Source organism: Molothrus aeneus, chromosome 29 (genome assembly GCF_037042795.1).
Source record: "Molothrus aeneus isolate 106 chromosome 29, BPBGC_Maene_1.0, whole genome shotgun sequence".
Lineage (NCBI taxonomy): Eukaryota > Metazoa > Chordata > Aves > Passeriformes > Icteridae > Molothrus > Molothrus aeneus.
The window spans coordinates 1,992,364-2,019,500 of NC_089674.1; the positions used below are offsets into that span (position 1 = coordinate 1,992,364).

The window sequence follows — 27,137 nt, forward strand, 5'->3', positions numbered from 1 at the left end:
AACCGCCGCGGCTCCGGCTCAGGGCGGAAGTGCCGCTAGGCGCCACCAGGCGCGGCAGTGCGCAGACGCAGCCTCGGAGGCCGCAGAACGGCAGGAGAGCGCATGCGCAAAAACGCCCGTATTCTATTGGACGCACCGCTCACCTCAGCTCACGTAACACCCCCCCCCGGCCGTACTTGGTACCGCCCAGGCCCACAGGCAGCGGCCCGGTGCCCGCCGCTGTACCGGGACAAGACGTTATCCCGGCGCCCGGTGCTATCCCGGGGCCCAGCGCTGTCCCGGCGCCCATAGGGACCGGCGCCTGGCGCTATCCCAGGGTTCAGCGCTATCCCGGCGCTTGGCGCTTTCCTGGCGGCTCCCCCCGCCCGTACTTGGTACCGCCCGGGCCCTCAGGCACCGGTGCCTGGCGCTGTCCCGGGGCCGGGCGATATCCCGGGACACGGGGGCCGGTGGCGGCCCGGTAACCTTTGCCCAGAGCTCCGGGCGGCAGCGAGAGCCTGGACAGAACTGTAATGGCCAATCAAGGCCTAAAACCTCCATGCAAGTGAAGGATCCAAACAGAAACCAATCCAAAGGCACAAAAAACAGGATAAAAAGTGGCTCCTGACCCACTGAAGCCGTGCCTCTCCATCTGGGGCACCGGGGACTGAAAAGAAAACCCAGCGCCAGTGCTGCAGCATCCTCAAAGGAATGCTCCTGCTCGGCCCGGGCCCCCTTGCTTTAGGCCTTTCTTTTTTTATAATAAATGCTGAAAATCACCTTTGCTTTAGGCCTTTCTTTTTTTTATAAGAAATACTGAAATCACTTTAGTACCAGGAACCTGCTCCTGTTTTTACCAGCTTGGGGACCCACCTGTGAGGAACCCGTGACCTCCCCCAAGTGAAGCGAGCCAGCCTGGATAGAACTGTAATGGGCAAATTAAGGCCTAAAACCTTCATGCAGATGAAGGATCCAAAAAGAAACCACCAAAGGGTTGGAAAAGGGTTGGAAAACCAATCCAAGGGTTGGTACATTTCTGCTGAAAAGAAAACCCAGTGCTGCAGCATCCTCGACGGGAACGCTCCTGCTCAGCCTGGGCCCCCTTGCTTTAGGCCTTTCTTATTTTTATAATAAATGCTGAAATCACTTCAGTACCAGGATCCTGTTCCCGTTTTTATCAGAGCCACGGGCAAATCCAAGGTGTTGAGCAGCCGCTGATGCCTCGCTCTTCATGGGCATGGTGTTTTCCAGCCTGACCAAGCATGGACACTTGTGGCTCTTAGAGGAGACAAACACTTTGAATCAGAGTCTTTCAGTAGAGATGCAAGAGGACAAATCAAATTTACAGACGTGGCTTAGACTGGGAGATAAACTCGCAAAGCCAATTTGTGTCATTTCATGGGCTTGAAAGATTCTAAGTCAGAGGTCCCTGTATCGCTTGAATTAGGTTGGGACAGGGATATTCTGGAAAGCCAGATCTGGAGAAATTTTTATTCAGGGCATTTGAAATTGAGTAGGAGCCATCCAGCATTTCTGTAATAAATAATTATTCTCTCTTAAATAAAATAATTATTGTCTCTTAAATAAAATATTCCAGAACACAAGCTTCCACACGACAAAGAAAAATATGAATACCTGAAAATGGATATATCTATCTTGTAGTAAATATTCAGGAATAGGATTTCATATGTGTATCAACAGAGAAAGTGAGACTTTCAAAGGGTGCTGCTTTCAGAAGAAAAATTAAAAAAAAAACAACATAAGGAAGATCTAAGTAGCACAAAAAAATGAAGTTTTGTTGTTTGGTTTTTTTTTGTGTCTACCAGTTTGTGCTATCAACAAGGTTATCAGTTTTATTGTCTGAACAGGAGCAGATTGCAGGGTTTGGAAGTGGCAGCTCCATGTCCTGACAGCTCAGGTGACCCCCCTGGGATGCTCCCAGCACCCTGCCATGCGTGGGGCTCCCCAGGCACCCCAGCTTGTGCTGACTGTGAATCAGGCAAGCAGCAGCTTCTTCCTGGGCTGCCTGGAATCCTGACACAAGGAGCCACCAAGACTCAAACCCGAGGGCTCTGCAGCGCCTTTTGTGCCCTGCAAGCCAAAAGCAGCAAGAAGACCTTGGCAGCAGTGAGTGAGTTAATGGCTGGACTCAGTGATCCTCGAGGTCTTTTCCAACCTTAGTGATTGTGTGATTCTGAGGCTATTTTGGCAGAGGGATAAGCCCCTGGCTCCCACTGCTGAGCTCAGCTGCCAGAAAAGTTCCCCGGGAAGTAGCACAATCTTTGTTTGGTCATTAAAGCAGAAAAAGAGAGAGGGAATCTGAGGAAATGCTTGAAACGATTAGGTGATCTTAACTCTAAGGAGCTAAACAAATGCAAAGCAATTCCCCCCTCAGCCCCTCGTGCTGCTGTAGAATGTAATCTCATTTCTAAACACACAATTACAGAAAATAAAAAGAAAAGAAAAGAATAATTAATTTCTGCTTCCTCATGCAAATCCTCTGACCAATCATTTAGGGATCAGGGGCAATTCAGCTTCTTGTGCAAATTCCAAACTGAAGGCCTGAAAAAAACAAGTGAATGGATTTACTTTTCTAAGAACCAGAATTAACAAAGGTTCCATTTTCCATGGTTATGTGCCTGGCCAGACAGCCCTTGCTGACAAGCTCTCAAAAAACATGTGTTGGCCTGTTGAAAAGGCCCCAGTGTTGACTGACAGACAATTGAAGTGACAAATTGTTTCATTGTACTTGGCAGGGAGAGCGCTGTATTAGATAATTATGGCGAGGAGGGAAGCGACAGGTCACAGGTCAGAAGACACGTCTGACCCTGTTTTCTGAAAGCCCTGAAAGGAGCCCATGCCCTTCAGGGAGAGCAGCGTGATGCTGGAGCTGCTTCTCCTTTCCGTTGTGCTGATTAGGAGCAAATGGAGTGGGGATGAGCTGGCTCTGTTCTTGCCCCAGTCGTGGCTCCCAGGATGGGCTCCCAGGATGGGTGTGTGGCTCCCAGAATAGGTGTTCAGCACCCAGGATGGGGGTGTGGCTCCCAGGATGGTTGTGTGGCTCCTAGGATGGGTGTGTGGCTCCCAGGATGGGCTCCCAGGACAATTGTGTGGCTCCCAGGATGGATGTGTGGCTCCCAGGATGGGCTCCCAGGATGGGTGTGTGCCTCCCAGAATAGGTGTGCAGCTCCCAGGATGGGTGTTCAGCACCCAGGATGGTTGTGTGGCTCCCAGGATGGGTGTGTGGCTCCCCAGCAGCACCCAGCACCCCTTAATAAATAAAAATAATAAATAAGCCCAGCACCCCTTATTAATAAAATGGCTCCAGGGGCCCAGAGCATGGGCAGCTGCCTTCACTGCCACCTTTTGAGCAGCACCAGACCCCTGTGAGCACCTCAGCAGTCCATGTTCTGAACTGGCAGGAAAAAGCACCAAGAAAAGGCCCTGAGTCCTGTCCCAGGCACTTGGGCACCTTCCTTTGCCAGCCTGCAAACACCAGCCCAGCCCTGCTGGGGCCTGGGTTTTTTTTGCAGGCTACAACAGAGTACAACTAATAGTTATTGCAGCTTCTCTCCTGCCACAGAAATAAAATATGGCATGGAATCACAGCACAGCTACTCCATTGAGAGCAATGCTACACCGAGTAATACCAATAATTCAAAACAGATGAGCCAAAGGCTTGAGCACTATGGGCTCAGTATCCCAGTCTGCCCTGACCCCTGGAATTCGCTGAAAGTTACCTTGAGACTCGCCAGAACTCTTTTGTAACTTCTGTGAGGGTTATTTATTGCAAAGTCATAAATATTTGCTATGGATTTTCTCCATCAATCTACAAAATGAATTAGGTTAGAAAAAAATGTATGTACTTGGATTTTGGGCATGTGTTTCCCAGGCAGGGGAGAAAGCATTGGATCTCCATTGTGTAGAAGACAGGCTGCTGCAGAGCTTTGGGCTCTGCTGCCTGCACTAATTAATTCCCTTCCACAAACAGTTTAAAAATGCACAGTACAGTTGAGAAAGGGGGAAGGGAGGAAAGAGATTCTTCTTGAAATCTCTTTTAAAATCTTTCATAAAATTATTTATGGGGAAAGGAAAATTCTCCTTCCCTCCCCTCCCTCCCAGACACCCTGCCAGTCCATTAAAACCCTGAAACTGAGAGGCAGCATCTTGTGCCCCAGGGAATCAGCCTTCAGTCAAAGTCTACCTCAGGAGCCAGCACTGGCAGCTGGATGTGGCCATGGAAGGAGAGTGCCCAGGCTCCTCTCTCTTTCCATCCCAAGGCAAAACTGTCTTGGGGAAAAGCCACCCCATTTTCTCACTGTTAAAAAGAGGAGGGAGAGCAGGACTTGCCTTGCTTTGCAGACATTTCTCTTAACAATTTTTTTTTCAGAAAAGCATTTAAATGAGACCTTAACTTTGAGGATACTACAGTAGAATTTGAGCACAGGTGGATGCTGTACCTGGTGGTGAGGGGTGACAATGAGAAGTGGGGGAAGTTCTTCCCCCAGAGGTTGGTCAGGCACTGAACAGGCTCCCCAGAGCAGTGGTCCCAAGCCTGCCAGAGCTCAAGTGTTTGGACAACACTCTCAGACACAGGGTGGGGTCCTCAGGCACATGAGCAGAGCCAGGAGTTGGACTTTGATGACCCTTGTGGGTCCCTTCTAATTAAGCCTCCAGGATCCTGCACCTTTTCAGGCACTGTCAGGTGCTGCACCTGACACAGGGACCTGGCAGCCTGTGTGTGCAGACAGCAATTCACACACAGCCAGCCAGTCCTGCCCTCCTAGGGCTGGCCATCCTGCCACCAAAAGCTCCTGAAAAGGTTTGCATGAATGAGCTGACCCAGCTTTGTTTCTGCTCCCATGGTTTGCCCTTTACCCTTTGGCCTTTGCCCAGCTCTGTGGCCACAAGAGCAAGGGTCTGGCCACAGATGACTGCACAGCTGCCCAGATGTTTATTGTGCATGGCACAAAGAGCCATGCTGGGGGCTCCTGCTGCTCCTCACCCCAGCCGCTGCCATGCTTGGCAGAACACCAAACCCAGCATTTGTTCCTGGGAGCTGAGGCTGTTTAGCCTGGAGAAGAGGAGGCTTAGAGGTGACTTTATTGCTGCTCTCTGCAATTTCCTGAAGGGAGGTTGCAGACAGGTGGGGTTGGTCTCTGACAGAACCAGAGGGCACAGCCTCAAGCTATGGCAGGGAAGGTGTCACAGAATCCCAGAATCCCAGAATCCCAGAATCCCAGAATCACAGAATCCCAGAATCCCAGGATGATGAGGTTGGAAGAGACCTCTAAGATCATCCAGTCCAACCTGTGCCCTCACACCTCACCCAGACTCTAGCACCCAGTGCCATGTCCAGGCTTTTTTAAACACACCCAGAGATGGTGATTCCACCACCTCCCTGGGAAGAGCATTCCAGTGCTTTATTATTCTTTTGGTGAAAATTTTCTTCTTAATATCCACTGGGCAACACTGACAGAACCAGAGGACACAGCCTCAAGCTACATCAGGGAAGGTATAGGTTGGATATTAGGAATAAGTTTGTCACCAAAAGAATAATAAAGCACTGGAATGCTCTTCCCAGGGAGGTGGTGGAATCACCATCTCTGGATGTGTTTAAAAAAAGCCTGGACATGGCACTGGGTGCTATAGTCTGGGTGAGGTGTGAGGGCACAGGTTGGACTGGATGATCTCAGCGGTCTCTTCCAACCTCATCATTCTGGGATTCTGGGATTCTGGGATTCCTGCTGCAGGGAAGGCTCCAGTGCAGTCCATTGTGTGGGCTGTGTTCAATGCTTCCTGGTGCCAGGGAAAAGGGTTTTTGTTTTTTGTGTATTTGGATCTGTGCCCTGTTTCCATTCTGCTTTTCTTTCACTGTACCTGTGCAGCAAACCCAAGCCCTGCCAGCCCTGGCTTTCCCCCTGGTGCTGGGGGGAGCCAGCCTGCAGGCAGCCAGGCCTCTGGTCAGTGCTGAGGAGCTGGGCATGGCCCATGCCAGGCAGCTGGCCCACTGAGGGCAGCTGACAGGTTGGCAAAGGCCCCTGACTTCCTTCTCTTTTCTCCTGAGTGTCCCAGGAAGGAGCACTCCTCTGTCCCTGCCTCTCTTGCTCACTGTGCACCCACCTGCGACTCTGCCCTGTGCAGGTGATTGGTCTGGCCAGGCTCAAGAGCAATGTGAGCAAGAGCACTAGGGGATCTGAATACCTGTTAGCAAGAATACCAGCAAGAATAGCTCTCACTGCACAAAGGTAAGGTCAGATAGCTGACCTTCATGCTGAGGATCTGCGTGGGGCTTCTTGTGGAGTGTGTGTCCAACAGCACCTTGGTACAGGTGCAGCTAGGTGTGTCTGCCTGCTTGGGTACCACAGCCACACCACCACTGGACACAGGCTCCAGGCTGGCTACCAGAGCAGTAGGAAAAGCTGAGAGAGGGAGCATGGCAGGAGGAGCTTTTGGCTCAGTCAATGATTTACCAGATGTGTACACTGTACTAAAGACTTGTAAACATACTTTAATGGCCAGCTGTAAATCCAGGCAGTAGCAGTGGCAGCTTCATCCCCATCAGATGTGTCTTAAGAACAGCAGAGGAAGGGCTCTGAATCACTTTATGGCAGGCTCTGTCAGCTCTGCAGTTATGCATGTAAATAAAAGAACCAATGTCCTCAGGTCAAAAATTATTTGAGTGACATGAAAGGTTTTATGACCAGCAACTTCTCCTTTGCTGTGTTCCCTGCAGTCTTCCACAGAGGGCATCTCCAGAACGTTGGGTTTCTGTCCCAGTGCCCCAAGTGCGTGGCTGTGTTTTCACTGACTGTGCTGGAAGTCCCTTTTGTTAATCACTGAAGCACAGCGTCATTAGGGAGAAGTGCAGAGTGTACACAAAGAGGAACTTGCCAAATTACTAATAAGCAGAAACTCCATCCATCTTAATGAGACAGGGTTAAGAAAATAGCAACCTAGAATGTACACAATGGAGCCTTTCCAATCTGCTTATTTACTCCTGTTAGAAAGTAATTCTGAACTCCATCTCTGGTCCATCTTGGAGACTATCACATGGTTTCCAAACCACAGGTATCTTATGCTCTTGCAAATCATTTAGCATGAGAAGGATAAATGAGTAAGTGGACAGATGGATAAATAAATAAATGGCTCAAAAAATTTTAGAGGGAAGCGAGCAGATAGGATTGCTGAAGAGCAAGAAGCATGAGGAGATGTTTCCTCATGGTGGGCTCCTGTTCCCTTCCTTTGGGGTCCTCACAAAAGCAGCTGAGGGTCCCCATGTTCTCAGGCAGCACGGGGCCACTCTTGGTCCAAAACTTCCCTCAGGCCAGCCCAGCAGTGTGATTTGTACCTCCCCAGTGACTTGCAGCACTTCCCCAGGTTACTCTGGCAAGCCAGAAGGGGCTTGCACCCACACCAACGTGCCTGCACACCTGTGCTCCCCAGCCACATTTTTCTTTTGTTGGGTGAGGAATGACTTGCGGTGCCTTTCACGCGTGCAGCTTGGCTGCTGCTGTTTTATTGAACACCAGCACTTGCTGTATGTTATTCAGGCAAACTTTATATGTGCCACAGACCCTCTCAGCAGCCTGCACCTGGTCCAGGGCAAAGCTGAGCCTTGTGGAGAAGAATGTGCTGTAATGCAGCAAGTTATTACAGGATAAATATTTATAAGCCCCTGTAAACATTTGCCATCAGTTCCCTCCTGGGACTCGGGGCAGACGGTCAAGAGTTTCACCAGTGCTGAAGGCATTTGCTCTTGCAGTCCTTTATATGTCAGCTAGTAAATCTGTTGTTGGTCGTGTGTAGTTATAGCATTTATTGGTGCTAATTTAACACAAAAAAGGAGACATCAGCTGGAATTGTTGCATGCCTTGATCCTGGCTCTGCTGCTGGCCAGCTTTTGGTGAAGGTGTCTCCTGCAGCCCCAGGGGCACTGGGCACCTGGCTGAGGCATCGGACTGGGTCCCCACAGCTGCAAAACCTCCTTGTGCAGGAGGTTATCATGGGGGTTGCCCTTATCATGGGGTGAGGGAGTGTTCCTGGCTGCATCAGTGTTATTGGAGTCTTGGAGCAATCTGCTGAGAAAACTGGAAAACAAAGTGGCAAAACCAACATCCTCCTCAGGGACTGACCCTGGCAGGTCGTGGTGGGCTGAGGGGGGTCTAACCTAAAGCAAATATTCCCTGGGGGTGTCCAGGAGCTGTCCTGCTGCAGGGGTGGCATGGTGGGCTCTCCATGTAGGGACATGGTAGGTGGGCTGCCTCTGCTGGTGCATCCCATCTGACAATGTGAGCCCTGGGACAGGGACTGCAGGGATCCCTGGCTCTGTCCCTGAGTTTGTCTCATCTCCCCCATCCCTGCTGCCTCTGTTGGGGCTGAGATGGGCCTAATGCAATGGTGGTGGGAAACTGGAGAAGAAATGCCAGGGCAGGCAAGGCCGTGACTCCTCCATGCCCTCAAGTGCAGGCGTAAAACAATGAGCCCTGGGCAACAGCGCTCCTTGCATGGGAGTCTTTGGGGGCTCCACTTTGCTGCTCATGCACGAAAGCCAGTCATTTGGCAAAAATCAGCTCAGTTAGCAGGCTTTGTTCATAAAGAGCCAGGGCCTGAATGGACTCAGGGCTAATATATTCTATTATCCCATCCATGCCTGCCTGTTTCCCCAGGGCAGCATGCAGGGAAAGGCGCATTCCAGCACCAGGTGGCCAGGGCAGAGTGTGCCCAGTGTGGGCAGGGAGGAGGGGACAGGTGGGACAACACCACTGCCAGCAGCACGGGGACATGTCCCCTGCCACCTGCCCTGTCACCCCTGAGCACACAGGGCAGTGGACACGGAGCAGAGTGGGATGCTGAGCTGCAGATGAGGGCAGAGTGCCTGGTCCTGCACAGGCTGCTGGGATGAACAATGGAGCCAGAAATAGGCACGGTTAATTGGGCTGGGCTTTTCACAGGGCAGGAGAGGTCTTGGGACAGCCAGAATGGTGTGCGGTGCAAAGCGTCTTGTTATTCAAGAAGAAAATGTTAGCCCCTGTGGGAAAGGCAGCAATAAATGGCTATGACATTAGAGACAAGGCAGAGATTTAAGAAGCAGTGGGCTACATAATTATGAAGGGAAATGGCTGCACAGGCTTCACTCAGAAAAGTTCATGTGCAGTCTGGAAGAGGTCTGTTGGAAGAGCAGCCCTTCTTGGGCAGCTGCTTTCTCAGGGGTCTAATATCATGTATTAAGCAATTTAGTGGCCTAGACTAGAGTTGGCATTTTCATTTGGTTTAGTTTTTTTCCTCCTTCTCCCTGATTTCTTATATTTTTAAAATAAAAAATGGTTTGCCAGCAATTGTATTTGCTGCTCAATTGTATTTCAGTTTAAAATTTACTCTTGATTTCCCATTCAGGCGTTGATGTCATGGATGTGGATGTCAGCCACAGAAGAGAGGAGGCAGCCAGCAAAGACCTTCCCTGAGCCAAGTTCAGGAACTGTCCAGACCATGCATGTGGTCAGATTTAGCAGCCAAGGCGTGCTGAACTGTGAGCTTCCCTGCTTGGATCAAGAGCTGTGAACTGTGGCAGGCTCAGCAGCTACTGTGCAGTGAAAGCCACTAATCAGTGTGGGATGCTCCAGGATACACGTCCCTGGGGTGAGCCTGACATCACATTTACCTGGTGCCATGTGCTAATTGCTGACCTGCAATAACTGGAACCCTGACTCTAATTTTTAGTTGTTGCAGTGTTACTGCTGGTGCCTTTGGAGAGCTCTCCAACTTTTGAACAAGAGTTTCCCAAGAGCTCACCTTGCCTGCCTGTGACATTCCCATTGCATCCATCCTGGAACAGAAGGATCACAGCACTGCCAAAGTCAAACACACCCAATTGCTGCTCTGCAAACAGAGAGGCCATGAGACTTTCCCATGATCTTGCCATGGAAAATGAAGAGGCACTGGCACAGTATGGTTCCCAACCAGAGACTTGTGCCCATGGATCTAACACCTGGGTGCAAATCAGGATGCCTGAATTACACTTGTTTCCTGGGACGCAGCACTGTTTTCTAAATTCTCAAAACGAGATGTTTCAGAGTTTCTAAACTACTTTTGGTAAAAGCAGATTCTGTCAGGATTTCTCAAGGAATGAAAAGTCCATTTTGCAGCTGTTTCTTGGTACAAGCAGTGATCAGTGCTTTGCCATCATTTCCTGAGCCCGAGTAGCAGGAGAGAGCCTGCTCCATCCAAATGCCTCTTTTGCTCCGGGTCCCTCGTTTACCGCTAAATTCTTCACTTCATTAGTGCTGCTAACTGGCTGCTCTGTTCTGCTGGCCCTCAGGTGAAAGTGGCTCTTTCAGCCTTCAAGGCTGCAGAGCCTCTTCCATTTACCTCTCAATGAGGTGTAGTTCCTGTTTTAAGTGGTACAAGTTGCTCGAGCCGAAGGCAGCAGCAGGAAGGGCAGCTTTGGAGGATCCCAGAGGAGAGAGCTCAGAGCCCTGTAGGCACGCAGGGGCAGAGCTGCTCGATGGCCAGATGTGGTGCACAAGGATGAGACAGCTTCTCCTGCCTGGAATGCACCCCCGTACACCCTCCTTGCATCTGGGCAGCCCCACGGCCTCCATCCTCCTCCTCCCGGCTGTGGAGGGCAGCGAGTCCTTGCAAGCCCCGAGGAGCACAGCAAGGTAAGGGTGGAGGAATGGGGAATGCAGCTCCTGCTCCTCCAGCACATCTGGAACAGGGCACCCTTTACACAACAGGGCCCCTTGCTCTCTCCTGATTTTCGTTTTGTTTGGTGTTGGTGATTGTTTGGTTTTTTTCTTCTTTGAATGTCATAGTTTCTGTTGGGATTTGTTCTGCACGGTCCAGTACAGGTTCACAGAAATATCTGCAACCTCGGAACAGCCGCTCAGGAGCGCCGGCACCTCCCAGAGCCGCCCCGGCTTCAGAGACCGGGAAGGGCTCCGGGGGCTTCGGGCCGCGCACCGGGGCTGCGGCCGAGCGGAGCTACGGGCGAACTCCGGCCCGGGGGCTCTGGGTACACCCGAGCTGCCCCGGCTGCACTTCGCTGGGCCGGGCCGGGCCGGGCCGGGCCGAGCCGGGTGGGACGGGCCCTCAGCCACTACAGGTGACGCCGGGCCGGACCGGACCGAGCTGAGCAGCGCCGGGCAGAGCCGAGCCGTGGAGCCGAGCAGAGCCGGGCCGGGCCGGGCCGGGCCGGGCCGGGCCGGGCCGGGCCGGGCCGAGCCGAGCCGAGCCGAGCCGGGCCGAGCCGAGCCGAGCCGAGCCGAGCCGAGCCGAGCCGAGCCGAGCCGAGCCGAGCCGAGCCGAGCCGAGCCGAGCCGAGCCGAGCCGAGCCGAGCCGAGCCGAGCTGTGGGGCCGTCGGGGCCGCGCTGGGCAGGGCGGGGCGGGGCGGGGCGGGATTGGCTCCTGCGGTCGCTGATTGACAGCGGCGGGCCAGCGCGCGGCGGGCGGCGCGGCGCTGATTGGCTGCCGCGGGCTCACAAACCCGCGGCGCGGCCGGAGCGCGGCCAGAGCGGGGCCGGGGCCGGGGTGGCGGGAGGGCGGCGGGGCTGTGAGGGGCTCGGCGGGGCTCGGCGGGCAGCGAGCTCGGGGCGGCGGAGGGGCCGCGAGGAGAGTCCCCGGGGGCGGCCGCCGGCAGCTGGGCGCCCGGCGGGGAGCGGCGTGCGGTGCTGTCGGTGGCCACCGTCGGCGGGTGGCGGCGATGGGCAGTGTGAGGGGGCCCGGTGGGGCCGCCCTGCGTGCGGTGCTGTCGGTGGCCGCCGGGCTGCTGGCCTGCGGCGTGGCCAGCGAGTACGACTATGTCAGCTACCAGTCAGACCTGGGCCCTTACCCTGGCGGGCGCTTCTACGCCAAACCCCACCAGTGCGTGGCCATCCCCGCCGACCTGCGGCTGTGCCACAGCGTGGGCTACGACAAGATGGTGCTGCCCAACCTGCTGGACCACGAGACCATGGCCGAGGTGAAGCACCAGGCGAGCAGCTGGGTGCCGCTGCTCAACAAGAATTGCCATATGGGTACCCAGGTCTTCCTCTGCTCCCTCTTTGCCCCCGTCTGCCTGGACCGGCCGGTCTACCCCTGCCGCTGGCTCTGCGAGGCCGTGCGTGACTCCTGTGAGCCTGTCATGCAGTTCTTTGGCTTCTTCTGGCCAGAGATGCTCAAGTGTGACCAGTTTCCCCAGGATGACGTCTGCATTGCTATGACAGCTCCCAATGCCACCGAGGTCTCCAGGCCCAAAGGTAAGGCATGGCTTGTGCTGCAGCCTTGCTCCTGGCGCTCCTCTCTGAGCTGGCGGGGCAGGTGTTAGCCCAGGAGGGCCCCCACGGGACTGAAGGGGTTCTTGTGGCAGGAGGAGGCTCACCTGAACTCTTCTTCTTGCCAGCAGCCCTCCTCTAGCCTCTGAGCACTCTCTGTGCCCTCCTGTCCCAAAGGAGGTGGGATGCCCTGCCAGCTCCTCATCCCTATCCCAGAGCCTTGGGAGAGGCTCTTTGGAACATGGTGGGGTTGTGCCTGTTCTGATGCCTGCACAGGCACTGGGGCTGGGCTCCAGCCCTGATGGACCAAGGTGTGACCCTCCATCCTCAGATACTGCACGGTCCTGGTTCTGCTCCCGAGCCAGGCTCCTGCAGGGCTGCTCTGGGCAGCAGGAGTATGTGTGGTGTCCACAGCAGAAAGTGTTGGCTGACTGGAGCCAACAGTGACAGCAGTCCTGGCTGTCCCCGTGTCCACTGCAGTCCTAGGGCAAGAGGCTGGGCATGCATGGAGATCCAGCCCTGCCCTCGGGTGGGCTGTGGGCTGGAGAGGGAGCAAGGAACCTGCCCAGAAACGACTGGGGAAAGTGAGCGTGGTTCGTGTTTGTTTCCGTTGCGTGCAGCACGTTTCTGTGGTGCCAGACTGGCTTGTTCAAGTTGCAGTGAGTCTGGCTTGTAGCTGGAAACTTGAAAATAAATAAATATCCTGGTGTCACTTGGGTGTTTGCTATTGGAGCGCTGTGAAAGGCTGACAGGAGGAATGTTTGTCGAGGGAGATGGCAGAGGGCTCTAAGAGAGTGCAGTGCTTAAGGGAATTGAAGGGAATTGTCACTCCTGCTCCCACGGGGGCACAGTGCCGGTGCTCGGGAGGAGCTCAGCACAAGCAGGGAGGGGGGGCTCAGTGCTTTCTGTGGCTTCTGTGTTGTGTCAGAGCTCGCCTGCCCTTTGCAGTCACCTGTACAGATAAAAGCTGTGCGTGGTGCTCGACTGGGAGAAGTAACCCAGCCGACGGGTGCTGTGCAGTGTCATCTGCCCCTCTTGGAAGGACTCGACTTCAGAGAGCCCCGCTGTTAGAGGACAGGAGAGGAGTGCATCCTGCAGCAGAGGGGTGACACCCTCAGGGGTGTCCAGCAGCTGTGGAGGGCAGTGCAGAGCAGTGGCACGGGGACTGTGGCCTGGCAGGCACAGGGGACACCCAGAGGAGCTGTGTGCAGGAGCCCCTGTCGTGTCTCAGTGACATCCAGAGGCAGGTGCAATGTGAAGTTTGTTCCAGCGCCAGGGGGGAGCTGGGGGCCTGAGCTCCTTGCCAGGGACCAGCCTCTCCCCACAGTGATGGCAGCACAGCCATACTGGCTTCCTTGTCATGGCTTGCCCTTCCTGCTGGAGAAACCTTGTTTTCCAGGAATGCTCTAAATTAATATTTCTTATGTGAACCTGGACCCTTGGTCATGACCACAGCCGTGTTCCGTGTTGCAGGTACAAAGGTTGCTTTTATTTCCCCAGGGACTTGCAGCCAAGCATGCTCCTGGGACAGCTGGGTGTGAGCAGCCCCTTCCTGGGTCTGAAAGAGAGTCTGAGCTGTGTGCAGGTCATTCATTTTACAGACATTAATGAGCCAAGGCTTGGGAACAGTCTCCTAAAGGAGCAGCATCTGCCAGGTTTTCCACTGAGTAGTTTAATGACTTCTGTCTTCACCTTTTGGACCTGTCTTGAAGGCAGCAGTGGGGTGGGACACTGCTGCTTTCTTGTGGTGCCTCAGTTTGGAGTGGAAAAAAAAAAGCAAACTCCAAGTGAATTGCAACCACTGGTGTGATGTGAGCCAGCACTGCTGGATGTCCTGCATGCCACAGAGGCTCTCTTAGTGGCCCATAAGGCACCCATTGCTTCAGCTCTGGTACTGCCACCTCCTGCAGATGTCAAGTGACATCCTGGGTGACCTGCAGCTCAGTCCTGCCACCTCCTGCAGATGTCATGTCATCCTGGGTGACCTGCAGCTCAGTCCTTGTCCCTGTGCTGCTGGGTACTTGTCTGCCTGGGTTCTGCTGTGTGCACCCTGTCCATGGTTTGTCTGTGTTTTCTGTCAGCACCAACTCCTGGAGTCCCTTTGCTCTTGGGCACAGGGGTGTTTCCTGTTGATTCAAAGAGAGTCAGAACCAAGCAGTGTCCCCCCTTTTCTCTTGGTACTAATAAGAACAAACCCTTTCAGTATTTTCCCCCATTAACACCTTGAAATTGGAATTTGTTTCTGCCTCTCAAAGAGCTGACCTGCTGAATTCCTTTCTCCTTAAGCACAGGCAGTAAAGCCTGCAGGCCCACAGGATGCATCAGGGGAGTTGCAGATTAATACAGCATTACACATTCCTTCTCTTGCCCCTGGAGTAAGCTGGCTCTGCAGCCAGGCATTGGAAAATGGTCAGCAGGGAACAAGTGAGCTGGAGGCAGCTGAGATTGTGCTTGGAGTTTGCAGATGGGCCCCAGCCAAGCTGCAGTGGGCCCCGAGGGTGGGCTGGGGATGTCTGCTCCAGTGCCTCAGGAGGGATGGGAGGGCTTGCAGGTCTGGAGTGGCTGTGGCTCCACAGAACAGCAGCTTTCCTGAAGCACAGAGCTGGGCAGGAGCTGGCTGGGCCCCAGCATTTGTGTTCCTGACTCTGGTGTGATGTGGTGATTCAGAGCAGAGGACAATTTTTCTTCCCATTGCCAGTAGTCCTGTTGTGCTGTGAAAGGGCTGCAGGAGGCAGGAGTGGAGGATGGGTTGATTTAGATTGGATGTAAGGAGGAAGTTTTTTGCAATGAGGGTTGTAAAATGCTGGCAAAGACTATCTAGAAACAGGGTGGGTGCCCCATCCTTGGAAACATTCATGGTCAAGGACTCTGAGCAACCTGATCAAGGTTGTTGATTGGGGCAGGGGGATTGTGCATAAGTGAAGCTGCTGCCTGTGGAAGGGGCTGTCCAGGGGTCCCAGGTCCAGCCCACAGGATGGCTGGTGGCTCCTGGTGCAGCAGGGCAGGGGTCTCTGCCACCCTGGGTGTGTTACAGCCTGTTCAGGGGCTGCTGGAGCAGAGCTAGAACAAAGCCTGTATTTGCACCAGGGAACAATGAGTCTTATTTTCCATTTTTGTTTGCTTTTTTTTTTTTTTTTTTCTATTTTAATTGGTTGCCTGGAAAGCTCAGAGAGTGGATGCAGTGGTGGCTTTCATGTTTGTCTGAGGCTGGTGTAGGCTTTGCCAGCCTCACGTGCACTTGGGCTGCTGAGGCAGATGGAAGTGCTTGGCATGGCAGGGTCCCCAGCTTGTTCCCCAGCACGGTGATGAACTGGTGGCTCTGCAGCAGATGGAGGGCTGGGCCTGTGTCACCTTCCTGTGAGCACCCTCTCTCCCTTGTCATGAGCACACTCAATGTGCAGCCTGGAAAGGAATATTCTGACTGTGGGCATCATCATATCTCCAAAGGCTGGCTCCTGCCTGTGTCACTCTGAGATGCTGATAGTGGCACTTGCATGTCAGGGTTCTGGAAGAAGGGGTTCCCCAGGGGATGGGCAGCTCTCAGAGGTACAGAGAGTGTGGATGTTGGTGCTGTGAAGGCTGACTCGTGACTTGCACATAGGAGTGAGCAGAAGGCAGTTGCTCTGCATGTGTGATTAATAAAGCCATGGTGCACGTCCCCAGGAATCAGCATTTGGCACAGAAGAGATTTGGGGGTGGCGACAGGGAAAGAACAAGCCACAGAAAACAAAAGTCTGGCCTGAATCCCCGTGGGGCATCTGAGGAGACACGACAGCATGGTCGTGGCTGTGCCTCCCTGGCTCTGCACCCCTCTTTCTGAGACACCTCTCTGCTTTTCAGGCCAGCAATGCTGTGGGTTTGCTGGCCTGGCTGAGGGCTGGAAGGCCATGAGTGCTCTGTTTACTGGCAGATGTTTTGCTGCAGTGTTGTCCCTGAGAATAACTCCCTTGTGTGGGAAGAGCCCTCCGTCCTGCTGGACCAGGAACAAGCAGCATCTCCCAGCTCAGTAAATTAATCTGCCAGTAGCTCAAATCTATGTCTGTGCTGCTGGGTGGTCTGCCCCAACTGCAGATGAGGACTTGGAAACAGATTCTGATTCTTTGGGTGAAGTGAGATTTCCTCCCAGGACAGATCCCAGTGAAATCCCCTGGGCTGGCATTTCCCAGGGGGCAGTTGTTGACCACTGCCAGCAACTGCCAAGCAGAGGTGGCTCTGCTCTGCTGGAGCCACGGGGCTGCCCTGGGCTCAAAACAAAAGAGAGGATGATCGCTCTTGGTGGTGGCAGCATCCACAAGAGCTGTGCTGGTCCACCCCCAGCCAGTGCTGCTCTGGGACAGGCAGGAGGGAGGGTAGTGAGGGTCTGCCTGGGCAGTCTGTGCCATGGTCCCCAGTAGTGAGGGGAGCGCTGGACTGGGCTGTGCCAGTCCTGAACCCCTTGCCTGGCACCACCTTGGCACACTTGAGGCATCTCTGGGCAGCATCCTGCTGCTGTGCTGGGGTTGGGGCACTGCGTGCCTGCCTTGGCATGCAGTGGGGAGGGAATGTCAGGAGGCCATGGGCCATGCCCCTTGGCAAGCTCTCCCCTCAGCTGAGTGCCTGGCCCTGAGAACTCCTTTCTCTGCCAGTGCTGTCCTTCTGCTCTTAGCAGCTGCCTGTGCCTGCCCTTGGGGCCACTGACAGCATTGGAGTGGGGCTGGCACAGGCTGCCTGTGGCCAGGGCTGCCCTGTAAGCCAGTGCACGGCTCCTTACACCCAGCAGGGTGTTGGCCCACACTTCTGGGAGCTGGGAGCCCGTGGGAGGGTGCATGGGCATGGATCCCCCTCGAGGGTGACAGTGTGACAGCATGGCCAGTGTGGCTCTGTGGTGCTGCTTCTGCTGGCTTCCTGCCACCTCTCAATTGTCTTCACTTCTTTTCTCTTGCCAGGAACGACCGTGTGTCCCCCTTGTGACAATGAGATGAAGTCAGAGGCCATCGTGGAGCACCTGTGTGCCAGCGAGTTTGGTAAGAAGGAGCACCCTAGGCACTCCCAGCTGGTCATGGACAGCATGACTCCTGTGTGGCTGGACTGGAGCTACCGCACTTCCCTGCCCACCCTGGTGCTGTGTGTCCTGCAATGTGTCCCCAAGGCCAGGCACGTGCGCCTCTAGATGTCACTGTGGGTATGCAGAGGTGGACGTTGTTAAAAAATGCAAAACTGCTCCGAGGCTTTGTCCTAAATGAGTGAGTGAGTGAGACAATCAGTGGTAAACTGAACTTCATTTAGAAAAAAAGATTATCACGAGGAAATATATTAGCTTTCTCAGATCAAACCCAGAATTAACTGCTTTTGACATCCTTGCTGGTGTATGTAACCTTCCTGGAAGATTATTAAAGGCATATTGAACAAGGTGTGCATTCCTGGGGGATTAGCACTTGAATGTGCCCTGTACCAGAGCGTGCTTATGCAAACCCAAACCTGCTCTGCATGCTGGTGTGCTACCCTCTCTGCTGGAAATGAATTCTCAACTGTCCTGCAGATTTGGTATGCCAGAAGTCTTCAGTTCAGCACAGACTTTTTCTAACAGGGAAAAGCACCAACAGGAACACCCATGTAATAGTTTCCCAGGAATGTGCATACTTCTGGCTTGGCTGGGGAATGGAAGCAGACATTCAGTGCTTGGCCTGGCTGGGGAGTGGGAGGTGCTGAGTGCTCAGAGCTCAGTTCTGGGCAGGCCATGGGAGCTGAATCAGAGCTGCCCCTGGCCTCACTGCACCTACAGGGAGGGAGAAACAGCCTCTGGGACCAGGGGCTCCCTGCCTGGGCTTGCAGTGGTGCAGAGGCATTGCCCCAGTCCAGGGCCTGGGACACCTTTGTCCCAGAGGAGGAGAGAGGGGCACTGGCCAGTGGCAGCAGGGATGTGGTGCTGGGGTCACTGCAGTACCTGTCCCCTCACCAGAGGGGAGCCAGGGGGGTGTCCTTCCTGCTGGGAAGGGAAATACAAACTTAACTGCATGCTTGTCATCAGCTTCTGCTGCTAAATATCCTCCTGTGCTCTGGGACAGTTGGACAGCAGGGAGCAGAGGCCAAACCAGAGGAATTCCCTGCCTCAGCAGAGCAGCTCGGGTCAGTGACTTGCCCACAGTGTTAAGTTGTTACTGGGAAAGGCAGTGGGGACACTGGGGATGGAATTATTTCCTGGCAGATGTGGCCAGCTGGGGAGCAGGAACACGGGGTAGGATGGTCCTACCTGTGCCCTGTGAGGGAAGGGAAGGCAATGCAGGGGTGAGGAGGATGTCTCAGGGGAGGGAGAGGCTGGTGGAGGAGGCATCATCTTCAGGAAGTTTTCCCAGAGCACAGCGTATGGCCCTTGGCTCTTTGTTTAGTCTTGGGGGTTACTGTCATGGGGTGATTTCTGAGGAAAGCTGTTTATCTGGCACTATTAGAAACTCCCAAACCTTCAGACTGAGGTTTCTCATGCACGTCCACCAAGGTAAACACTGGCAGCTGACAGGTTACAGATCCTCATCAAAGCCAGACATGTACAATAAATGTTTAAACTAACATGTGCTGCATGGGGCAGCTGTTGGTAGGTCTTGCACTGATTCCTGCTGTTACTGCAGATTTTCTCTTACATCTCAGCAGCTTGCTACAGAAAAGAGGTGAGGAGCACTCTGCCCACCAGAGATGTGTGGCTGTGCCAGTTAGGAAGAGACTCTGTAGCCTAGAGTACAGAGCCAAGAGGGGATAAGGCCAAGGGGGATGAAGGAGGAGGCTGACCAGGGGTGCAAATAGTTTGTGTCAGGCTCTGTTCTTCCCAGCAGTGCAGGAACAGAGCTGCAGTGAGCTGTGAACACAAACTGCAAAGACAAGGCAGGAGAGGATCATGGACAAGGTGCTGGGGGTCAGAGGGGTGCCAGGAGACTGCCAGCCTCGTGGTGCAGCAGAATTCTGGGCTCACCTTTGAGCAAGGATCAATGTGGACTCTGGGATGCTGCTTTGAGGCAGCTGGGCTGCTCCTCTGAGAACAAAACAGCTTTGGGGTGGATGTCAGTGAGGGGTGCCAGAGCACAGAGCAGCACAGGGGCTGGCTCAGGCTCCTGGGGTGACTGCAGGGTAGATTTCAGTGGTGCTGGTGTGCTGAGGCAGCACTGGAAGCAAGAGGAAGTAGGAGATGGGGCTCCAGAGCCCCCACAGCCACCTCCCCCAGCTGCCCTGGGCTGCAGCCAGCGCTTGTTTCTTACTCCAGGAGTTCATTCCACGCTCTGTTTCTCTTAGTGATTTTATTTATTGTTTCTGCCCTTTCTCTGGGGTCTGAGGGGATCCTGCTGAACGGGCTCTGTGGCACTGGGGACTGCAGAACAATCAATACATGCTGTTTATTTTTGCTCTGTGACTGGCAGGTCCTTGCCTGCAGCCTTCTCCTGTTACAGCCCTAATGTGTCTTCTGGCAGGTTTCTTCCTTCTCAGTGATTTCTAAAGGAAGGAAAAACGAGGCTGAAGGAACAGTGGAGCTTTCCCTTCTCTCACATTCCCTTTCCTGCACATGAGGTGCTGGAGTGGGGCCCCAGCAGAGACAGCATCCTAGTTATGTGCTGAAAAAGAGGGGTGAGGAGCAGGAATGGTGCATGGTAGTGGTTTGTGAACAGGGCTCAGGGGTTCTGCTCTCAGCTGGTGACTACCCTGGTACAGTGCTGTCCTTGGAGAAGGTTGTGCTGGAACTGTGGGTGTCCCATGAAGCTAAATTCTAAGAAGGGTTTGTGAGGGGGATGTTGATCCTGCAGCCCTCTTGGGCTACTGGTGCTGCCACCAGTGCCACAGCTGATGCTGCAGCAGCCTGTGGTCACAGTGCAGCTGCTGGCCTGGAAAGGTGGCACATCTGCAGTGGAAAACTCTCCTAGGGTCAGCTCCTGCCTGGCAGCCACAGCTGAAGATGAAATCTGGCTGAGCAAGCCTGTCCTGGGATCTCAGAGTGATCCTGGCCCTTCTCCCACTTGCTGCTGAGACACATTTGGTGTGGCATGGGGGCAGTGGGAAGGCCAGGGCTCCCAGTGAGGAAGCTGTTTGCTTTGGCAGCTCAGCTGGGGCCTGGAGCCAAGACTCAAAGCATCCTGCTCCAGCCTTTTGCCTGGCAAAAAGGGCAGGGGGGACACCAGGAGAGCTGCAGCAGCACCAGGGCCCCCCACTAAATGTTCTAGGAAAGCCCAGAAGTGTGAGGCTGCCTCCCACTGCATAGGGCTGAGCTCTTGGAGTGGGGTGAGCCCTGGAATGAGGGCACCCTCAGGCACCCCTTCTCTGGTGTTTGCCAAGGCTGTGTGTCTGGGCTGCCACTGTGGAACCCAGCTCTCACACCTGGGAATCTCACCTGGAATGTGAGCTGGAACTTAGGGCATGTGGCCCAAATAAGTGAGCAAGGGAAATTTGGGGAGGCAGAGAGAGGAATGAGGGCTGAGCAGGGATCACTGTGCCTGTGTGACTGCTCAGCCTGCAGCACCAAAGGCAGGGCAAGCTTGGTGCTCCATGTGCTTACCTGGGCAGCACTGCAGGCTCTTGCTGCTTACAAGGACATTGCTGCTGGGAAGAACAGAGCCTGACACAAACTATTTGCACCCCTGGTCAGCCTCCTCCTTCATCCCCCTTGGCCTTATCCCATCCTTGGCTCTGAGTGCTGCTCTGCACGAGCAAGGTTTGGATGAGGTTTTGGTTTACATCTGGATTTATGGTTCCCCTGGGCAGCTCCCATGAACCTGCATTGCTGGCTCACAAACTGCTGTGTGCAGGGAAGGGAGCAGCTGTGAGCTCCCACAGCCCAGGATCACCAGAGCTTCTTTGTCTTCCATGCTGTGTGATACTTGGACTAGATCAGCTCCTCCACTAGTGGCAGATCCTTTTCTTCCTCTAGCAAAAAAGATCAAATTTTGCAGGGATCTCAGCAAAGCAAAAAAGCCATTTTGCAAAAATCTCTTATTGTGCTGTAATTGTTTTATTTATTATTGTTGTAATGGTGTTTTACACCTCTCCTGCCCTGGTGTTTTGCACCCCTCCCTGTTTTATCCCTCCTGCCCTGGACACCTCTGTGCTTAGTGCAAGGGCTCCAGTCAGCATGAGTAAAGGAAGTGAGGCTGACATTGAGGGGTGTTGCTGCTACTGCAGCCCAGTTGATGTCATGGAGCTTAGAGCTGCTTGAAAACTCCTTACTTCATTTTCCAGATCTGTTGCAAACTGATCTGGTTCAGCATCTTTAGCTCCTTAAGACTGGAGTTCCTTTAGCTCCTGAATTTGGAAAACAGATGGAATGAAGATTTCACTTAGGTTTCCAGTCCTAGATTACTTTCTTGTACAATAGCAGTGTAACATGACAAGGATCTTGGCAAACCTAAGGGATCTTTCTGGCACAGGGGCAGACAAACACCATTGCTGCTGTTGTCAGGGTGGTGACACTGAGCCTCTGCTGCCTGCTCAGGATTGTCATTGTGCTGTCCTGCTGCCATCTGTGTCTGGAGCAGTGAGCAGTGCTCCTGTCCAGGAAGCAACACGTGTTCACTGCTGAGTGTTCCAGCAGAGCAGGGCTTCAAGGAATGATGCTGTGAGGAGCCATCTCCCTGCCAGAGCCACAGCTTCTTGTGGACTGCCTGCAACTGCCCTGAGACTCTAATGAGAAGGGACAGCAGCCAACCAATCACCTCTCTGAGCACTGGTTATCTGCAGCTCTGAAGTAAACTCCCAAATGATGAAAATATGTTAGCAATTTTGGTCCATATGTGCTTTTCCCCAAAAACGAGGCAGAGCCAAATGGCACTGAAATGATGTTTTAATGTACAACACATTTTCATCATTTTTCCCATGTATGCAAAATTCCTCTTCATGGTCATGGCAAAAAACCTTTTTTTTTTCTTTTTTTTTTGGGGTGGGGGGTATTGTGATTAACTCAGGAAAACGCTGAACCCAAAGAGGGGAGAGTATTTTCAATGGCAGCTGTGTCAGACCAACTTCCCTCCTCCCAGGGAAGGTGCAGACACATGACTGCATGCTGGGATCTCCACAGCTCTGATCCAGGGACGTTCAGTGCTTGAAAATTTGTTTCACAGGCACCTGAGGGCCGGTGTGACTGCAAACAAATGCTTGAGAAGCCAAATTGACCTTTTAAATGATCCTTTCAAGAGTCTCTCCATGCCTCTAGAGCAGGGAAGTCACCTAATTTACTCAGTTAACATTTGTGCTTGGCAGCTGAACAAGTCCCCTCTCAAATGGGAAGTGCTGGGTGCTTTGCTTCAGGAAGGGGAGCAAAGATTTCAGTGTTTTACCTTGGTGCTCTCCTGGGCATGGGGCAGCTCCCCTGTGGAATTTGCAGGCAATCCTGACAAGGGAAGAGATGAGAATCTTGACTCCATGTTTCAGAAGGCTGATTTATTATTCTATGATATATATTATATTAAAAGAAAATGATATATTAAAACTATACTAAAGAGCAGAAGAAAGGATTTCATCAGAAGGCCAGCAAGGAAGGGCAAGAATGGAATGAAAATGAAATCTTGTGAGTGCTCACAGCCTCGACACAGGTGGCTGACATTGGTCATCAAGTAAAAACAATTTCACATGCTGGGTAAAAAGTTCTCCAAATCACATTCCAAAGCAGCAAAACATGGAAAAGCTGCAGCTTCTCAGGAGAAAAGATCCTAAGGAAAGGATTTTTCATCAAAGGTGTCTGTGACACTCCCCACCAGGTGCAAGGCTGTGGGTGTCATACTGGGCCAAGTCATGGCCAGGGTGATGCCATGGAGGAGAATTCAGGAGCAGAGCAGGGAGAAGGGGAATGCAGGAGTGGAGCAGGGCACTGTGTGTCTGCAGAGGGACAGGGACAGGGACGTTGTTGCTGTGCTGGGGCCACTGCACTGCTGCCCCCTCAGCCTCACGGAGCAGAGGGGGCAGCAGCAGCGAAGGCTGCTTAGGAGTTTCAGTTTTCCCCTCTCCCATCTTGTTTTGCAGCTCTTAAGATGACCATAAAGGAAGTGAAGAAGGAGAATGGGGACAAGATGATCATTCCACGGAAGAGGAAGGCACTGAAGCTGGGGCCCATCCGGAAGAAGAACCTGAAGAAGCTGGTGCTGTTCCTAAAAAACGGGGCAGACTGTCCCTGCCACCAGCTGGACAACCTCAGCCACTACTTCCTCATCATGGGCCGCCAGGTGAAGACCCAGTACCTGTTGACAGCCATCTACAAGTGGGACAAGAAGAACAAAGAGTTCAAGAAGTTCATGAAGAAGATGAAATCGCCCGACTGCCCCACGTTCCCGTCCGTGTTCAAGTGATGCCCTGGCTGGTGGGAGGGAGGGAGAGCCGCTCCCTGGACCTGCTCAGGTGGGCACAGCGGCTCCATCTCGCTGCTCTGCAGCAGGGATGCTGGAGCCCAGCCCTCCTGCTCCTCCATCCTGCTCCTCACAGCTCCCTCAGCCCTCCCAAGCCTTGGCCTGATGGCCTGGGCACGTGCTCCAAGCAGTGGCTGAGGTCACACAAGATTTATGTCTGCATTGTCTAAAGACCTGTTATTGTACAGATATTGAAATAGCAGCTGTCAGGTAAAGAGGGCAAGCAGAGGGCTGGGAGGTGATGCTCAGAGCTTGCATGCTTGCAGAAAGGACCCTCGTGGACCACATCACTCCTGTCTTCATGGCTGCAGGACTGCCCTGAATTCCTGTAGGAACCAGAGCTGGCTGATTAGACAGAGATCCTATCTTCATGATCAAAGTTAATGAATGAGTAGTGGAGAACCCATTACAACCTCTGATAAGAATTCCTAATAGCTAATTGCCCTCACTGTAAAAATATCCCATTGTAGTCTTAACCTGCTTAGTTTAAGCCTTGACCCTGGTTCCTTGTGGTGCCTTGTTGGGCTGGAGCCCTCCCTTACCAGCATCTCTTGTGATGTCTCCCTGGGTGCCTGCCTTGGCATCTGCTGTGCCAGCTGAGCCCCTGTGCTGCACCCAGGCAGCCTCTGAGCCTCCTCACTGTGTGCAGTGTGTTGGTGCACTGGCATGGGGAGCAGGGCAGAGGGGGTTCTCTGCCTCCACCTGTGCCTTTGGCCTTGAGCAGGCCCCAGTCTCAGCAGTGTCCAGCTGAGATCCCTTGCTGGGCTGAGATCCCTTGCTGGGCTGAGATCCCCTTGCTGGGCTGAGATTGAGATCCCTTCCTGGGCTGATCCCTTCCTGGGCTGACATCCCTTGCTGGGCTGAGATCCCTTCCTGGCTGTGGCAGTTCCCTGCCCAGCTGGCTGAGCTGCTGGTGCCCAGACCTGTCACTCCATTTTAAGCCTGAGCAAAGGTTCAGTTGCTGGCCTGCCTGGGGCTTTGGCTGGGGGGAGCTCATGGCCAGCCCCTCCAGCTTGTGACACTCCCTCACTTTAGCAGGGATGTTTTTATAGCTCCTTTAGGCTGCTGGCAAAGTACCAGAGAGCAGAAGGCCAAGGGCTTTTCCCTGTGGAGCACTGCAGGGAATGGATCATCTCTGTCTTCCCCTCTTTGCTGTGGGACCCATCAGTCTGGGGTTTTGTCTGTTTGATCTATGACAACTTGGCTCTCTATCATTATGTCTTTTTTGCCCTAATTGAAATGTCATGTTTGTATGATTTCAAATAGTTTATGAAAGACAAAGAATATCTTACCCAAATGATTACATTTATCGACCAAGCTGAAATTCATTATTCTGTTAATTGGACTAGTTCTCTTTTTCAGACCCATACCACTCTGTATTCATTATCCTTCCTCCTTCCATTTAGTATTCTCATCCATCACCAATACTCTAAGAGAATGAATATCTGATGTCTGAGATAATCCTGTTGTATCACAGTTAAGTGAAATAACAAATCCTCATTTTTGAGGTTTGAACCAAACCCCCTCAAAACTGGTAAATTAATTATTCCTTAGCTTGGGAGTGGTGTATTTCCCACATGGGGACAGAGCCATGGACTTGGTTGTAGAAGAATTCCATTAACAAGCCAAGTACTCTGAGGAATGATGTTTCACAGCTAACAGAGAGATGGATTTAGGATGTGAACTTTGTAGAGTCCCTTAGGTTGTCTTAGACCACCATTTGTAGTAGTGTTGTTTCTTTATTGCAAAATTAATCATTGTAGATAATGTGCTTTATTAGTGAAGTAAAGAAATAAATAAACCATGGGCTTTAACATCACAGATTGATGAGGTGAAATGATGGAGAGGGCTGACAAATCCAGCCACGTGGGGAATGGAGTCAGGACACGATGAGCTGAAGGTGTGGTTCTCTGTGAGTGCCCACAGTGCCCCTAAAAGCCCCACTGGGATGGGGCAGGGACCCTCTGTCCCCTCTGCCTCACCCTCCTGAGCACAGCACAGGGCTGCCTGTGGCAGAGAGAACACTGCTGCTGCTGCTGAAATTGCCAAATTCATCCATTAAATAGAATTCCCCCAAGCTCCCTTTTTATGAAGAGATGCTCTTTCCTAACCCTTTTGGGGCTGGCTGTGGGAGCCTGGCCTGGAGGCTGTGCAGGGAAGTGCTGGAGTCTCCATCCCTGGCAGACCATGTCGGTTGGTTTAGCTGACATGGTGCTGTTCAGCCAAGGCTTGGACTCGATGATCTTGGAGGTCTTTTCCAGCCTCATTGATCCCATGGTCCTGTGATGCCATGCAGCAGCTGGAGCAGGGAGAGCAGGTGCCCTTCCTGGGAAGCTCCTGCTGCTCCAGCCAGCCCTGGCTGCAGCTCTCAGGTGCTTTTTAATCAAAGTGATTTTTTACCCAACTCAGAATGTGCTGCAGCCCCAGCTGGGTTTTTAGTGCAGGGAAGGTTTAAGAGCTTGGGGTAAGCAACAATTCTTCCTGCAATGCCCTTGGAGGCACCTGAGACATCAGCTGCAGAGGTGTTGCCACCACAAGACCAGGTAAGGTCAGTGCTTGGGACCTCCTTTTCCCAGCTCAGAAGCAGTCTGAGAGCTGCCTTGGGGCAGTTCAGGGCTGAATCTGGCTCTGCTCTATGTGTACCTGCATTTCCACTGCTGCTTCATCTGTGGTCATTCAACAAAGTGAGAGCATCAGGTCACTTTGGAGAGGTGCAGGAAGCCAGGCAGTGTGTTTGCTGGAAATTTGCAGAATCTGTTCCTTTACTGCCTTCTTGTAACTGGCAACTCCTGAAGTAATTTTTGGTCATGTAAAAAGCGAGACTTGCAGTCAAAATGCTGCATGTGGGTGCCTTTGCTGTCTTTAGATTTCCTATACTGCTCCCCAGCAAGAAAAGTTTATTAAAACCTGAAGTGGGCTAAGTATAAACTATGGAGAAAGTGCCCAAGATCCTGGATTGTGCTTGTGTGGAGTCATGTGGAGCAAACAGATGTTTACTGAAATGAGAAAGCACAAAATCTCCTTAAATCAGGCACCATGTGTCTGGCACAGTGTTCCCAGACAGAGAGATGGGTGTTTGTGCAGTTCATGGATACACTTTGCATTTTAAAATGTCAGATTGTTCTAATGAGTCTGGTTTAAGTTACAAGCATGTGTAAAAGTGCTCAGTCATACTTTGTGCTGGGAGACACCCTCAGTTTTGCCCTGCTGTGGGTGGCTGTGGGACACTGATGTGCCACCTCTGGGACACTCAGGCTTGCTACAGCCTGGGCTTGTCTGAAGTATGAACCTGAAACCCTAAAATAAAATATCATCCTTTTGTGACTCACTTTATCCTCCCAATAATGTTTATCTTCTTTGCTCCAGCATTCCTTCTGTTGAGTTCCACCTGTCTGGCCTCCAGTTTGGAGTTCAGTTACAAACTAAATGCAGTTTTCTTTCATGCTATACAAAAATTCATCTTCCATCCCTCAAGAGATTATTATTATTTTTTTTATATTGCTGGCAGTCCGTGTTCTGCTTTGACTGCTGCTGGGAAGAACACCTGAGCAGCTTGGGGGG

General features: G+C 52.8%; 1 protein-coding gene across 1 annotated transcript; it reads left to right on the plus strand.

Annotated features, from left to right (window-relative positions):
- The first annotated feature begins 11,681 nt into the window (after positions 1-11,681).
- SFRP1 (secreted frizzled related protein 1) lies at positions 11,682-25,395 on the plus strand. The gene is made up of 3 exons (XM_066567326.1): positions 11,682-12,216; positions 17,157-17,234; positions 23,197-25,395. The coding sequence occupies exons 1-3, from the start codon at positions 11,682-11,684 to the stop codon at positions 23,517-23,519; spliced, it is 936 nt and encodes a 311-aa protein (XP_066423423.1). The 3' UTR covers positions 23,520-25,395.
- Positions 25,396-27,137: the final 1,742 nt, after the last annotated feature.

Coding starts and splice junctions, on each gene's coding strand:
- SFRP1 (XM_066567326.1), top strand. CDS start 11,682: ATGGGCAGTGTGAGGGGGCCCGGTGGGGCCGCCCTGCGTGCGGTGCTG. Junction 12,217..17,156: donor CGAGGTCTCCAGGCCCAAAG/GTAAGGCATGGC, acceptor TTCTCTTGCCAG/GAACGACCGTGTGTCCCCCT. Junction 17,235..23,196: donor CCTGTGTGCCAGCGAGTTTG/GTAAGAAGGAGC, acceptor CTTGTTTTGCAG/CTCTTAAGATGACCATAAAG.